Raw genomic sequence first — 14,963 nt, forward strand, 5'->3', positions numbered from 1 at the left:
CAAAACTAGTGCCCGCTGTCTTCAGGTGGGACCGTCACAGCTAAATTTACTGTATCAATAAGTAAATTTAGCTGTGACGGTCTCACCTGAAGACGGAGACTTGTGTTGCCTCTGAAACGTCGTGATTTAATTTAGTTATTTTTCCATGTATTATTATTCTATTATTTTTTACCTACGTGCCTTTACCGAAAAAACCTAAGAGTATGAATCCTTGCAGTCACGAAAGCTTTAAATCTAGCCTTAATAGGTGCTCGCTAACAACACTTGCCCCGACGGTCTGTGCTCGGTTACACGTGTGATCTTTGTGTTTGCTCGTGCGTTCGTGTGCGCGTCAGACGGCATTTTGGAGAACGAGAGCGAGTCGACCGTCATCTGGGCATCTCAGGACGTCGACTCCGAGGTGAGTCTAAGCCACTCAGGCCAGGGGCAGCCGTGGCTTGGCCCCGCCACCTAGGTTGACTCAGCCTACAATAAGCCTCGCCTCAAATGGCGGGCTGGTGCTGCGGCAGTACACCAAGAAGAGCGCTTTCACGCACCCGGAGATCAATTCTCACGCACATTTTCCAGAACGCCAAGTCATGCGCGCGAACTTCGGCCCGGTTTGTGGGATTTGTGTGCATGACAATTTGTCATTATTATTATTATTACCGGCATAAGGCACTACACTACTGCCAGAGTGCAAGGTGCGCTTATCCATAATCATCCGTCAAGGACATCTGGTAAGTCTACACAATACAATACCCGCCATTCGCCGCAGAGTGGCGGTGACATCGTCACGGCGTCTGTGCCAGTCTACAATCACTTCACACAACGTTTCTTTTGCACATCCGTGCATGAGAACACAGACTGAGAATATATTATTGCTAAAGTTAGACACCGCCGGTATACTGAGAAAGGCCAAAAAAAGTAAAGGTAATTGGCTATAAATGTTTCTAACAAGATTTACTCAGTAATAGGTTTTTACCCTTTCAACTGGCATCATGTTTGCAATAACCACAACACAAGCAGTCAAAATGCAAACAAAAAGAAACAACTCTGATGATGATAATGATATGCACTGTCCTTGAAGTTGATTGGTCCACACCCGAGACAGCTTTTCTTAGAGCCTAGTCTCCATTGGTGTTGGACCAGATGACGCCAAAAGGCGCACAACTCAAAGACAATGCACCATCAGAGTATGAGAGCTCGAGGTGAAGCATTTACACTATGAGACCTCTTTTACCAGTGGCAAAATATAGTAAGATTTACTCACTTCATTGATTGGCTGACTGATTTAGTTTACCAGATGTAAAAAATAACGACAGGCAGTCGCTGACTTGCGAACATCCGCACTTACGAACGAGATTCCATCATATTTATATCTTTAACCATCCGACTTGCAAACGTGAAAACGCACTTCAGAACCGAACCGCGGCAACTATTTTGGTTCGGGAAAGTTACAAATTGTGATTTGAACAATGCTTCCCTTTTTTGTTGAAGCGTAACACATTTTATAACACTCACCGTGTATGTGCATTTAAATACAGTACGTTATTGTGTTCCGACTTGCGAACCGTTCGACTTACGAACGGGTCTCAGGAATGGAACCCGTTGGTCAGTCGGGGACTGCCCGTACATGAAATCCACACAACTAAGAATCGACTCAACCACCACGTGTTGTTGTTGTCGACTAGATTAAGACTACGACAAAAGTAAAATAAAAAGTCTCACTAAACTAACGCTGCCTCCAAACCCGTTCCTTCCCGTCTCCTCCCGCTGCAGATGAAGCAGGAGCTGATGCGGAACCTGCACGAGATGGGGGACGAGATCGCCGCTCTGGAGGCCGCCCTGGAGGACCAAGACGACTGCCTCCCCTTACCTCCCACACCTCCCTCGCTTTGCCCTCGTTGGAAAGTCGGCGCGCGCGGACAGACGGCCGCCCAGACCTTGCACCGGGATGACGGAAACGGCGAATTGGCCGGCGCTTTGTCGCGCCGCGTGTCGGTCGGCGCCGTCGACCGTGGATCTGCAGGACACGGCGGTTGCGGTCGGGCAGCCGCCTCCTCGTCGTGGGAGACCGAGCGCTCCGACACGCTCTCGGACGCCCGGTGCTACGTAGACACTGCTGCCTCAGGCGGCGGCGGTAGCGTTACTTTTCCCGGTGTCGCTCAGCATGCGGAGAGGCTCGTTGGCGTGAGCAGCGCGGAAGAATCCAGCGGGAATCCTCGGCGCTTGTGCCTCGTCGCGTCTGGGCTGAGCAAGCAGGATGCGGTGAGTCAGCGCCATGTCGTGAGGGTGGCTGAGCCCCCCTAACGCTAAGCCCTCCTCTACTGATGGTTCAACCCCCTTTTTAAATCCTTTTTATTAAGTTCACTTGCGCACTTGCTTGCTTGCTTAGGACCGTGCAAATCTTTCGGTCGTTTTTTAACCCACTTCCCGTGATCCAATCGAGCTGACATTTTGCACACAGACTCGTTGTGCGTGACAATTAATGTTCGTGAAAATGTTTTTCCAAAATTTTACACTGTTTAGGGAAAATTTTTTAAATATTTAATTACCAATTGCTTAATGGTGGCAGACAATCATCTGACCCATAGGTGGCAGCCATCTCAAGCCAGAGGACGAGAGGACTCTAGCCGCCCCGATGCCACGCATATAAAGGATTTATAGTGAAAAACTTTGTTTTTACGGGTTAATTTTTTTAATTCTTAGAGTTGAGCCAAAACACGTTGGTCCAGTATTTAACTCCAGTTAAATTATATAATTTGATCTTGACGAGCTCTGCGATCTTACCCTTGGGTTGTACCCACCACAAACGCATGTAACCTTTGGTTGCAGTAGCTCTCTTGCTACATCTCTTCCTGCCTCACCTCTTGACTTTAAATTTAATATCAACGCATTCCAACTAAGTTTCAAAGTGTTGTCGCCATAGCGCATGACGTGTCGCGTCATGCGCTATTGCGTCATCTCTTTGTGTGGCTACAAATAGCGCATTATTTTAATCTCTCTGTCCGTGTCTCTCTGCCTGTAACAGGGGTCACGATATCTTTCCTAAATGATGATCCAATATACACAACATTTTAGTGTAACGTGTTGTTCGTAGGGACTCGCCCTGTACTGGAAACCGTCCGATTTGACAACCTAAGCCTTGTCAGCCAAGGCGATGATGATGATGTCGTAACGCGTGATGTCGCAAGATGATGTCATGCATGTGTCTCTTCTCACCTCACGACGTCATTACGTGCGATCGTCGTCAACTCTTGCCCGAAGCGACACTTCAGCAGACCTCGAATGTGCCAACGACACCACCAGCCGATGTTGATTACAAGGCTCGCAACGCCTCGATATCCAAGCTTCACTTTTCGCACAATCTAGCTACGCCAGAAGCCAGATTGTTGTTCCTTGTTTTAAACTCTCTACGGTGGAGAGATGTTAAGTACTTTGGCTGATATACAGGAGGTCGTGGGTTCCAACCGGACCCCGACGCCTGTATATTTGGATTTTGCATGTTCTCCCAGTGGTCGCGTGGATTTCTCTCCGTGTCCTCCGGTTTTTACCTCCACGTTTAGAATCGACGTGAGTTTAGGTTTATTTGGCTCCTGTAAATTACCGCGTGATAAGCCACTTAGTTGAGCTATCATTTGGTCGATTCTGAAAAAGAGCTACATAGCTCCAGCGGGCCTTAGCTGCTAAAATAAAAAAAAAGTTTAAATAGTAAATAGTGTGTGTGTGTCTTTGTCCAACAGCTGGTGGTCAAGCAGTTTGTGCATAAGACCGGCGGTTCCTTCCAGTCGCACTTCTCTCCTGAAACGACTCACGTGCTCATGCAGACAGGTGCCAGCCTTCGACAGGCCCCCCCCCCCCCGCACTACGCACACACGGCTCACCGCCCGCCAGCCATTCTCTGGCCACCGTTGGGTAAAGCTGTAACGGCTCGCTCTGCTCACTCGGGATTTAGACGAATTGTCTCATAATGTAAACGGTGAACTATTTAGAATTGGCGACGTGCACAGTTTTCATTCGCCCCGAGAGAGAAGAGAGAGAGGATGGTTCATAGGCGCGGGAAACCCGAGACGAGGGGGAGGCCAACCAGAACCGGTGACTTGGCGACGTGCACAGTTTTCATTCGCCCCGAGAGAGAAGAGAGAGAGGATGGTTCATAGGCGCGGGAAACCCGAGACGAGGGGGAGGCCAACCAGAACCGGTGACAACGTTTGTCCAAGTTCTTTGGTCCTACATTGGGACGTTTGGTCACCTTCATCGATGATTCGCTTTATGCATGTGGGAGGAAACCGGAGTGGCCGGAGAAAACCCACACGTGCTCAATCCCCCGGAAATGCATCCGCTTGCTCTGCCGCCATCGTACCTTGGCAAGCCGGGAGATATGGTGACCTTGACGCACATGGGTAGGGGGGGGAGGGAGTTTCGTCAATTGGTGTTATCCATCAACCCAAGATTAGGGACTGCAATTCGATTCAAAAAGTGGTTCTTTTTCAACATCGTGCTGCATTGTAGCGCCTCTTGTGGCTGCAGGGATCTTTGTGTGTTTGTATCAAGAGTGTGTGATTGTTATTCTGTGACAGTGTTGCGATTGCGTTTGTTTGACAGTGTGTGATTGTGGTGACGTCACCACCTGCCACTCGGTGGCGGACGTTCGTTGTTGTTGTCGTTGTGATTATCTGATCGTGTGCGATTGCGTTTGTATGACGGTGTGTGGATCACCATGTGTGTTCAGGCGCCACAGTAAAAAGCTGCGTTCTTGTCCTCGTCGCTAGGTGGCAGCCTTGTTTGCGAGCGCACGTTGAAGTATTTTCTGGGCAACGCAGGACATTGCTGGGTCCTCACCTTCTCTTGTAAGCAAGCACGCCGCCTCACCTATGACCCCTCCACGCGCTCTGAAATCCTGACCATGGGTCTCTGACCTCGTGAGAGACGAGTGTTGTTGTTCAGCCAGACTTAGTGCCTGGATCGCAGGGTGGTGGAAAAGCAATTGGCAAGTGTGCGCCAATGTTTGCCCATGCCATAGCTCACATCTCGTCCAGTCAGAGTCGAGACTAAAGTTTATCCATTCTCAAACGAGCACTTGTCTCAATTGAGCCAGAGGTAAAAACTCCACATTAACATGGCAGGAGCCATTCTTGTCATGTTGACACATTATGGCACGGATGGATATTCCACCAAATGTTGCTGGTTTTTTTGGATTATAAAATGCTCTGGAGAAGTAAGACGCACACCAAAACCTGTGCCTGGTGTCTTTAAAGTTGTTACAAATCAAGTCGCACACACGCACACACCTACCGGATTGTAAGTCACACTCCTAACTTTTTTTTGTAATTACAGAGAAAAAAGTGTGTCTTATGATCCAGAGAATGTGTTACCTCTCTCTGCCTTTGTTTTCGCGGTTATGCCATACAGAGCTTCGATGCGTTTTTGGGTCGTGCCGTGTGTTTTTCCAGCACGATGTCCGACGTTCCGCTCCGAGTTCTTGAAGCTCCTAGCACGTGGCGCGAATCGTCGGACATAATTTTGAACAGCACGCGGAGAGCCGCTGCATTATTGATTCACCCTGGAGGAGTGATCGGCTGAGTCGACCCGCGACCTTGATTTGAACTTGAATCTTCCCGCCCTAGTATGCAGCCAATTAGTCAGGTTCGTCACGTAAACAGAACGTGCCAATTCGTTACTAGTAACAGCACGCCGGTAATGTTTGAGAGCAAATCCATAACATTTGCAATCTGAGTACGACGTTTTGCCGGTAATTACAACTAGCTTCATCAGGCTGTCGTCTCTCGTGCTGTTGCAGGGGTGGAAGAATGTCTGCGTCAAGGCTGCGTCGTGGATGAGGTGAGTGTGAGGCGTTTGGTGCAGCTCAGCTGTGTGTGCGAGTTGGACATCTGTGAAAAAGAGCTTCATAGCTCATCCTTCCGGATTAATAATGATACTGAAAGATTCTGAATACCCTGTGAGTCTATATACATAAGCATGGGTATGTGGTGTTTGTGGGTCAAGGTTCAAAATATTTGACCTTTGCTTGTGTGTGTTTATTAATACCCTGGGAGTATAGAGAGACATGTGTGGGCCTCTCGTCTTGGGGGTCTAGCCGTGTGTGTGTGTGTGTGGCACAGTAAGGGGCACAGGTGGTGCATCGGTCAGTCATCTCAGTTGACCCATGGCACCTGGGTCTGTTCCGTGACTTCCTGACAGCGGGTGTTCGACACTTCACGTGGCCTGAATGTGCATATAGCCTGGCACAAGCGCCATGTTGACGTCACCGCCACATAGTGGCGAATGGCGGTTGTTGTCGTTGTGTAAGCCTTTGGTCTTTGTGTATTTATGAGTGTTTCTTTGAGTGTTTGAATACTTTGAGTCTATGGAAATAAGCATGTTTCGCTGGTCGTAGTGTGTCTGTCAATGTGTGAGGAGCCGTAGTGTAGCGGTTAGCGTGCTACGCTATGAATCCGGTGACCCAAGTTCGATTCCCGCTTACGGCCAATACCAGTGACAATTTTCTGAACTGGTCCTGGGCCTCCCCTCAGTCGACTGAGCCTAAAATTAGTACTTAGTACTGTGCATAAACATCGCTACTCAGAAGACAAAGGCGGCTGGGCATGGTGCTGGCCATCCATCCCCCCGTGTGCCATTCCGGCCTTGATAGGTGCTCGTGAACAGCACTTGCCCCAAAAGTTGGCGAAGGCTATATGAAGGATTTTTTGTGACAACTATGGATATAACCATGTCTTTGAGTGCGTGGGAACCCAGAGAGTCTACAGATGTTTCATGATATAACCCTTTGCTCTCTGTTCTGTGCGATTCACCGCAGGTCCCGTTTGAGATTCAGGGCGACGTAGTGAATGGTCGCGAACACCTGGGGCCCCGTCGGTCACGGCTTGCAACCCTGAAGGTGGGACCTGATGTCTGACGTTAGACACCTATCCATTATCCTAGCTTCTGCCCCCCAACCGCTAGCCGTGGCTGCTAGCCATAGATTCTAACCCTGAGTACAGGGGTTGTCAACCAAAAATAACAATAGGAGCAATTTTTTTTCGAATTCGGTAAAAAAAAATGTAAGAGCCGCAATGTGAATTCCTGCATATGTTACGTGACGAAAGCAGACCGTAAAGTGCAGCGTGCGGCTCCTGAGCTGCAGCTTGCCGACCTTTGCCCTTGTACCTGGTCCTAATTCAAGCTCGCCTCACGCGTGGACCTGGGCGGTGACACGGTCTAGCGCAGTGGTTCTTAACCTGGGGTGCACGTACCCCCTGGGGGTGCAAGGTGACCTTTCGGGGGGTGAGAGAGATGGCCAGATTTTTTTCGAAGGTAAATCATTGAAGCCCAAATTAAGCACGGCACGCAAGTCCAACCACTTTGTTTCATCAAACCCCATGTACTTATTAAAATTATACATATTCTTAGGTTTTTTCGGTAAAGTCACGTAGGTAAAAAATTAAAATTAATAAAAGTGAAATAAAATAAAAATACTTACTTGATACAGCAATCGTGCTGTGACGGTTCCACCTGAAGACGGAAGCTTGTGTTGCCTCCGAAACGTCGTGATTTTAATTTTATTTTAATTTTATTAATTACAATTTTTTACCTACGTGACTTTACCGAATAAACCTAAGAATATGAATCCTTGCAGTCACGAAAGCTTCAAATCTAAAAATTATACATGTTTTTTTAACGATTGCAAACCAAAGGGGTGCAAGGCTGTAGTGAAGGTGAAGAACCACTGGCCTAGCGGTAGCGCATTCGCCGTTTGTTGCAAGAGGTTCGCAGTTGGAAACCAGCGGCCGCCCCTTATTATTTCTGCGGCGTGTAATAATGACCATGGTGATACTACGCGCCCTCCACTTCACAGTGGATGTTAAACATCTCCCGCTTCGTCATTCGCAAGAGCAAGGCAAGAATGCGTGCCGGCGTCGGGGATCTAAATTTGCCAGCTTGGAAAGTTACGCCATTAATCAGCCGTGCGTATTCTACGCGCGGTATAGTCCGGCAAGATGAATGCTCCGGGTCACTCTTAAATATTAAACTAAATCAACTTGAACTTCTTACCTTCCTCATGCTCCAAATACACAAAGCCGTGCTAGTCACCCAAACTAACCACCAACCCTATTCTCTTAACCGATAAGCCGAGCTGTGCGTCTCCTCTGACCCATGCCACTTGCATGTAGCACGGAGCGCTGTTGTTGTTAAATAACTAAATAATGATTCACCTCCCCTAGGATGATGCGTTAGTTTACTTATACTTTACACTAACATGAAGAATTAGCATTTGTTGGGCACTTAAATGCCGCGGCATTTCATCGCGCCTTGCATCGCATCACACCTCAATCATTTCAATGCCCAGGCGTCGGGAGTAGTTTCTGTTTCAGCCTAGGGGGACCCCCCCCCCCCTGATGGCAGCTGTCCCTGTGCTGCACAAGGCGAACGCAGCGCCGGCCTGTGTGTCAGTAGTGGGTGATTGTTGGTGTTGGTTATCAACTCTGGTACCGCGCGGTTGTCAGCTTTGTGCGGGGAGGTTGTGTGCATGTACATTGAACTTCTTTCGCGCCATACGTAGCCTACCGTGCTAATCGGAGGTGCGGGGGAAGGACAACAAACTATTGGTCTCTCTGTGAGTCTGTGGGTCTCTGTGTGAGTCTATTGGTCTCTGTGTGAGTCTATGGGTCTGTGTGAGTCTATGGGTCTCTGTGTGTGTCTATGGGTCTGTGTGAGTCTATGGGTCTCTGTGTGAGTATGGGTCTCTGTGTGAGTCTATTGGTCTCTGTGTGAGTCTATGGGTCTGTGTGAGTCTATGGGTCTCTGTGTGCGTCTATTGGTCTCTGTGTGAGTCTATTGGTCTCTGTGTGAGTCTATCGGTCTTTGTGTGAGTCTATTGGTCTCTGTGCGAGTCTATGTATGTGTGTTGAACTTCTTTTGCACCGTACGTAGCCAACCGTGCTAATCGGAGGTGCGGGATGAGGGAAGGGCCGTTGTGCTGTGGCGAGGGCACACGGTGACACACATTTGTGCTCTTGTTTTCCCGTCCCAGCTTCTGCGAGAGTATGAGATCTGCTGCTACGGTGCCTTCAAGGACATGACTAAAGGTAGGTTTTGGTGCGGGGAGGGGGGGGATGAGCTTCACACATTTCGCAAATTATCATCTCACTCGGAGTTTGGGAACGTCGCGTGACGACTGAACGTGCCTTAACGGAGAGGCGACGTCGCCCGCCGACACGCCGCGTGAGACCACCACTGTTGGCAGGGAAAAAAAAGATTGATCTGACATCGTGTTAACGGTGCCACTTGTTGGTGTTGTCGTGTGACTGAGCATTAAAACAGGTTTGATTTGGATCATCCCACATTCCGTATATTTGGTCTCATTTTCAGATTTTTCAGATGAGTCTTAGAATCCGGAATGCGTCGCGAGTAGGCGAGGCAGTAGCCCCAAAGACCACGGCGTTTTTAAGTTTGAGTTCTTTCCCCGCCCCTCTCCTTAGACTGTGCTATCGGGGTCTCATCTTGAGACGGAGTATCCGTTGAGATCTCTCGCAGAGCAGTGCGACCCATCATGTTCAGAATCTGAATCTTCGTGTATCTTGGAGGTGGAATCTGATGAGCTATGAAGCTATTTTTCACAGATGTCCAGTAGGGACGTGTCAGTGAGATACGTCAACAGAGAGTGTAAAAAAACTTTATAAGAGCAAAATAGAGAAAAGGTGATGAAGTCGCTGCGAATAAATAAATAAAATATATAAGTGCAAATTGGACAAGGAAATAAATCCCTGCGGATTTAAATACAAGCTTAAGCAAGGCAGCAAAACAACGAAAAACGGTCTGAATTCACACATAAGACCACGCCGTGTTGGAGAACAGCTCACAGAACCGGGTATCACATGTTCCTCAGGCCTCGTTTGAGATTTATGGAGACAGTGATCTCAACACGGGTACTGGGAGGCATTCATCCAGCGGTGGATTGACAAAGGGCTGTCAATTATTTATGTTGGCAGAGGTTCATCTAATTGAGCGGTGGCCAACGTGTGGTTCACGATCCGTGGGTGGCTTGCAAAATATTTGTTTTGTGGAATTCAACACAAATCAGAACAATCACTGACATGAGCAGACAATACAACATTTTTTGTGAGCGGCTGATGACAAAAATCCCCGACTGAGAATTAATAGATTAAAAAAATTGCTTCTACCAGTAGATGGCGCCTTGTATATTACATGGTCAATGCCATTCGGTTAATTGTTGGTCAGAGCTTTTTGGCTTATCATGAGCCGCTTGAGAGCCACCAAAATGGATCGCAGTGCTGAGTTTTAACCTCCGTGAAAGCCACAGGCTGGAAAAGTAAAACGACCACCACCTCCGATTCGCACCTCTGATTTGCACAGTTGGCTATGTACGGTGTGAAAGGCGTTTGACATACCACCACCACTGTCATCATCAATAATCGAGATACATCTATGTGTGTATGTTGAAGTTGTTTTGCACCGTACGTAGCAAACGGTGCTAATCAGAGGTGCGGGGGAAGGTAACAAACTAAACACAAAAAAGCAGTTCTAAAGAAATTCTTTTTAATCTAGATTTAAAAGTGCATAGCTCCAGTAATATCGGAAGAAACAGCATTCCAGACAGCCGCAGAAGCGCATCTGAAAGAGCTGAGCGATGCGCTTGACTGTCTTTGTCCGATGGCGTAGCCAATATCTATCCACTGCTGCGAGGATGACCGGAGTTTGTGTGATGGTTTATGCTCCTTGACGAGAACAGCAAGGTATTGTGGTTCATTTGTGGCTCATTTGTGGCAAGCACTTTGTGCGTAATGAATGCCGAATGACGGGCGAGGACCTGTGTGTTTGTGTGTCGCACAGCGGAACTTGAGTGTCTGGTTCAGATGAGCGGAGCCGTGCTTGTGAAGGATCCGAGTGCTTTCTCCTTCCATCCGGTGAGTGTTCCTGACTCTCTGCCTTCCCTCCAGAAGCTGTAGCATCATCATCATCATCGAGAGCAGCAGCGGTAACATCGTTCATTGTCATTATTAGCCGCAGTGACATTGTTATTGGCAGCTGTAGCATTGTCATAATCGTCATAGGCAGCAGGAGCATCATTGGCAACACCTTCATAATTGTTAACATCATCTCCGTCGTCACCATCATTTGCAGCAGTAGAAACTACACCATCACCACCATCAGTACCTGAAGCAAATTTGATCCTTAACAGCAAGCAGCTTTCCTGATCGTCATCATCATGGTTTACCTCATCAGCAACAGCGGCATGAGTTCCTCATATGTTTGGTGGGTTTCCTCCAGGCACTCCCATTGCCTCCCACGTGAAATAAAGCTCTTGCCATTAACAAAGAGGACTTGGGCCAAACCCTCTTCACAACCGCATTCTCCAAACTCAGTTAGGCTCTCTCCTTAGTACATTAATTATATTGCTATTGCTCTATGCTGGACAAAGCACAACCCGTGTCTCTGTTGTGCCCCTAATGAGCATCTACTGAGGTGGGACGGGTGTGTGAGCGGTTGAAGTGACCGGTACCGCGCGTGCCCTGGCCCCATTTTCCTCCCCATTGTAGCCACTGTTCATCACCTCGCTGCCTCGCCAGCCGATCATTTAGGGCCAAGTCAACATAGGGGGGAAGGCTCTGCCACGCTCGTATATACCGCTTACTACGGCTGCTGCGCATCAGGATCAGGAATCGAACCTGGGAGGGCTGGGATTGTAGCGCGGAAGTTGAATCTGCGACAACAACAACGCTTGGCAGCCTTTCTACGTGCACAGAACAGCCACCAATTTGCGGCCGAGTGGCAGTGATGTCACCACGGGGCTTATGCCAGGCTAGGTGCTCTTCGAGGCTTTCACGTGAAGTGCAGAAGGCTGGCTGGCTATGCCGGCAGGGGGTGCTGGGACAGACCCAGGCGTTGTAGGTTGACTGACTGAGATGACTGGCAGATGCACCACCTGTGCCCCCTACTCTGCCAATTTGCTGTGATTTTAGAGCACACACGCACACACACCCGCACACACGTGCATATACACGCATGTGCGTTCTTAAGGCTTTAGAACCACGTGTGTTCCACGCACGACCGCGACGTTTTTATATTTTCCGCTTTACTGGTGGGCGGTTTGCGGTGTGTCGGCTGAAATGGCGAATTGTCTCTCGTTCCCCCGTTTAGTCAGTCCTCTCCCATCTGACGTATCCCGCATCGAGAATTCCATTTCACCGGTCCCCTGACGAACACTATAATCTTGGTTTCATTGTGTTACTCTGCACCTAATAACAGCGGCGAATATCTGGATCGGTCCCGGGCCTCCCCTAGGTAGACTCAGCCTTAAATAAGTACTTGGTGCAGTGCGTCCACATCAGCACTGGGGAGACAAAGGCATCCGGGCGTGGTATTGGCCACCCATCCCACAATGTGCTGTGCCAGCCTTCGCAAGTGCTTGCTACCAGCTCTTGCCCCAACAGTCTGTTAAAGGCTATATGGGGGATATATGTGTGTGTGTGTGCAAGTTGCCTGTACACGCGTGTGTACACGTGTGTGTACACGCGTGTTTTTTATGTATGTGCAGAACTTTGTGCCGCTGCTGGTCATGCAGCCCGACGCCAACGCGGCCAGCATGGACTTCACAGGTAAGCGAGCATTTTTCGATTTAAAGCTTCTTTCGTGACTGCAGGGATTCATCTTCTTGGTTCTTTCGGTAAAGTCACGTAGAAGGTAAGGAATCAAATAATAAAACATAATAAAATAATTCTCACGACGTTTCGGCCACAACGCAAGCAGCCGTCCTCAGGTGAAGACCAGGTCTGTCGGGGAGACAGCTTGGAGCGTATATTTAAGCTGGGTTGGAAGGGGGGAAGGGCGCCTTGACAAAAGAATTTGCATATCAAGAGCTAAATTCCTCTTGACATGCAAATTCTTTTGTCAAGGCGCCCTTCCAACCCAGCTTAAATATAAACTCCAAGCGTGGTGGTGTTTCATTCAGACGCTGTCTCCCCGACAGACCTGGTCTTCACCTGAGGACGGCTGCTTGCGTTGTGGCCGAAACGTCGTGAGAATTATTTTATTATGTTTTATTATTTTATTACTTCCCTTCTACGTGACTTTACCGAAAGAACCAAGAAGAGGTAAGCAAGCAGGCCACACATTCCGCTGCAGCGCGGAACCCACAGCACCAACCCAGAGACGTCACGCCCTTGGGGCTCCTGCGCTTGACTCGCACTGCGACGTCAGGCCGCTCCCGTGCATCCTCGTTGACGCTTCGGTAGAAGTCTGACTGAGCCTCTCGTGCCGTGACGCTGCCTGCTGTGTGCCTCCGTGTTCCATTCCTGCTCCTTGCGTACATGCCGCGTGCCGTCCGTCACATCCACGTACCGTCTCCCCTGGACTCCGCGTGCTCTCCTGACCACTGTGTGCTATTGCCCCCCTAACCTCCCCAGACAGCATGCTCTGGTGATTCGTAAGAAAATCGCCGCCATTCACGCTTGAGATTCCATTCAAGAATCCATTCTATATTTCAGCATTGCAGTGACCGGGTTAGCACCTCGAGCAGCTGCAGGTGTGACACGAACCCATTACGTGCAATGTATACGAATCGAGAGCCATTCAAGCTTGACCCACGCATCCTAGGAATCGATCAACGTTTCATCCCAGCCCTGCTGTGTCGTCTCTCTTGGTGCAACGTCTCTCGTTATCTCCTTGTGCCGACTCTTAACTCTGTGTACTGCCTTGACTCAGCGGTGCCGTCCTTGATCTCCCTGTGCCGCCCCTGACCCCCTGACCCCCTGTGACCCCGCCCCCACAGCCCTGCACCGCCTGTACAGCGCCCAGATCGTGACGCGCGAGTGGGTTCTGGACTGCATCGCCACGCACCGTGTGCGTCTTCTCGACACATACCTCCTGTCCCCTCACACCGCGCCTCGTCGGGAGTCCCCATAGCCGCCCCGTGTGCCAAACCGTGCCGCCCCTCCCCCACCGCACCGCTGCCATCCCGAGGATGCTGTCCGTCGACCCCCAGCGACGACTGCACTCCCGTCCCCTCTCCTCCTGTCCGTCCGTTCGATCGATATTTCCTTTGGAGCTACGCAATTGGTAGTCGTAGCCTTCTCACCCTGGTTGCCCGCCACCAGACCGAAGGATTAACGGTAACGTCCTGGGCCAATTTTTTTTCTCGCTGAATTTTTTCCGGGTTTCCCGGTATCGATGGGAGTGGACGTCCACGTTAATCGTGGTAGCCACAGCCATCACCAGAGGTATACTAGATGTTGGTGTGCTGGGTCCAGGTGTATTTTGTGTTCAGACAAACGGAGCTGAAAGTTTTAAGTTCTGCTTGTAACGCCGGGAGCCGTGTTTCACGTGTCGGTAGGACGGCAGGTCGTGCCGATAGTTCGCGAGAGAGTGCCTGCTGACCTGTGGGAAAATCACCACGGTCATTCGTGTACGGTGCGATGGTGGAAGCTGTCGTCATGTGTGCCCTGCCTCTATACCCAGGGGTGTTATCCCACTCTTTCCTTCACTTGAATGTGCGTGTTGTATATTAACCTTAAGTGGGTTTTTTTGTTGTTGTTGCTTTCTTTAATTTATAATGCTAACATTTGATTTTTGTGACCAGCAGAGGGCTGAATAAATCTCAGGACTCTTTTGTATTTTCACGAAGGGGTCTTCTGTGGGATGTTTATTTTCTCGTCCTGTGTTTTGTTTTTCTCTTGCGTAGGAGACAAGTACTTTAGATAGGACACAAAGCTTTAAACAATCTGTATAGATAGGTCAGCAACCTACTTTATATCTGCACTGCCACATTCAGGCCATGTTGCAGCCTTGGCGGGTTGAAGCTTGACCACACGGTTTCTGACCACAAATCCCTTGTGACCAGCACACAAACATGCCTTTAATCTAGCAGTGGCTCGGCCCAACGGTTGTAAATTATAATGATATAATACCTCTTTCTTTGCTTTACTTCAATGTGTTTTGGTTCTGTCTGGCTTTTGTCATTTTAG

The 14,963-nt window shown here is 49.2% G+C and overlaps 1 protein-coding gene across 2 annotated transcripts in view; it reads left to right on the forward strand.

The window, feature by feature from the left end:
* LOC144740864 (uncharacterized) overlaps window positions 1–14,644 on the forward strand; it is a 30,408-nt gene extending 15,764 nt beyond the window's left edge. For both annotated transcript variants that reach the window (XM_078623577.1, XM_078623576.1), the window contains exons 9-18: window positions 336–400; window positions 1,762–2,250; window positions 3,726–3,813; window positions 4,755–4,832; window positions 5,783–5,823; window positions 6,800–6,880; window positions 9,014–9,068; window positions 10,834–10,907; window positions 12,539–12,599; window positions 13,772–14,644. In XM_078623577.1, the coding sequence (XP_078479703.1) occupies window positions 336–400; window positions 1,762–2,250; window positions 3,726–3,813; window positions 4,755–4,832; window positions 5,783–5,823; window positions 6,800–6,880; window positions 9,014–9,068; window positions 10,834–10,907; window positions 12,539–12,599; window positions 13,772–13,905 (1,166 nt within the window). In that variant the 3' untranslated portion in view covers window positions 13,906–14,644. The remainder of the gene's footprint in view (window positions 1–335; window positions 401–1,761; window positions 2,251–3,725; window positions 3,814–4,754; window positions 4,833–5,782; window positions 5,824–6,799; window positions 6,881–9,013; window positions 9,069–10,833; window positions 10,908–12,538; window positions 12,600–13,771) is intronic.
* The last annotated feature ends 319 nt before the right edge of the window (window positions 14,645–14,963 follow it).

This window comes from Lampetra planeri, unplaced genomic scaffold, assembly GCF_965212315.1.
Source record: "Lampetra planeri unplaced genomic scaffold, kcLamPlan1.2.h2 scaffold_321, whole genome shotgun sequence".
NCBI classification, from domain to species: Eukaryota; Metazoa; Chordata; class Hyperoartia; order Petromyzontiformes; family Petromyzontidae; genus Lampetra; species Lampetra planeri.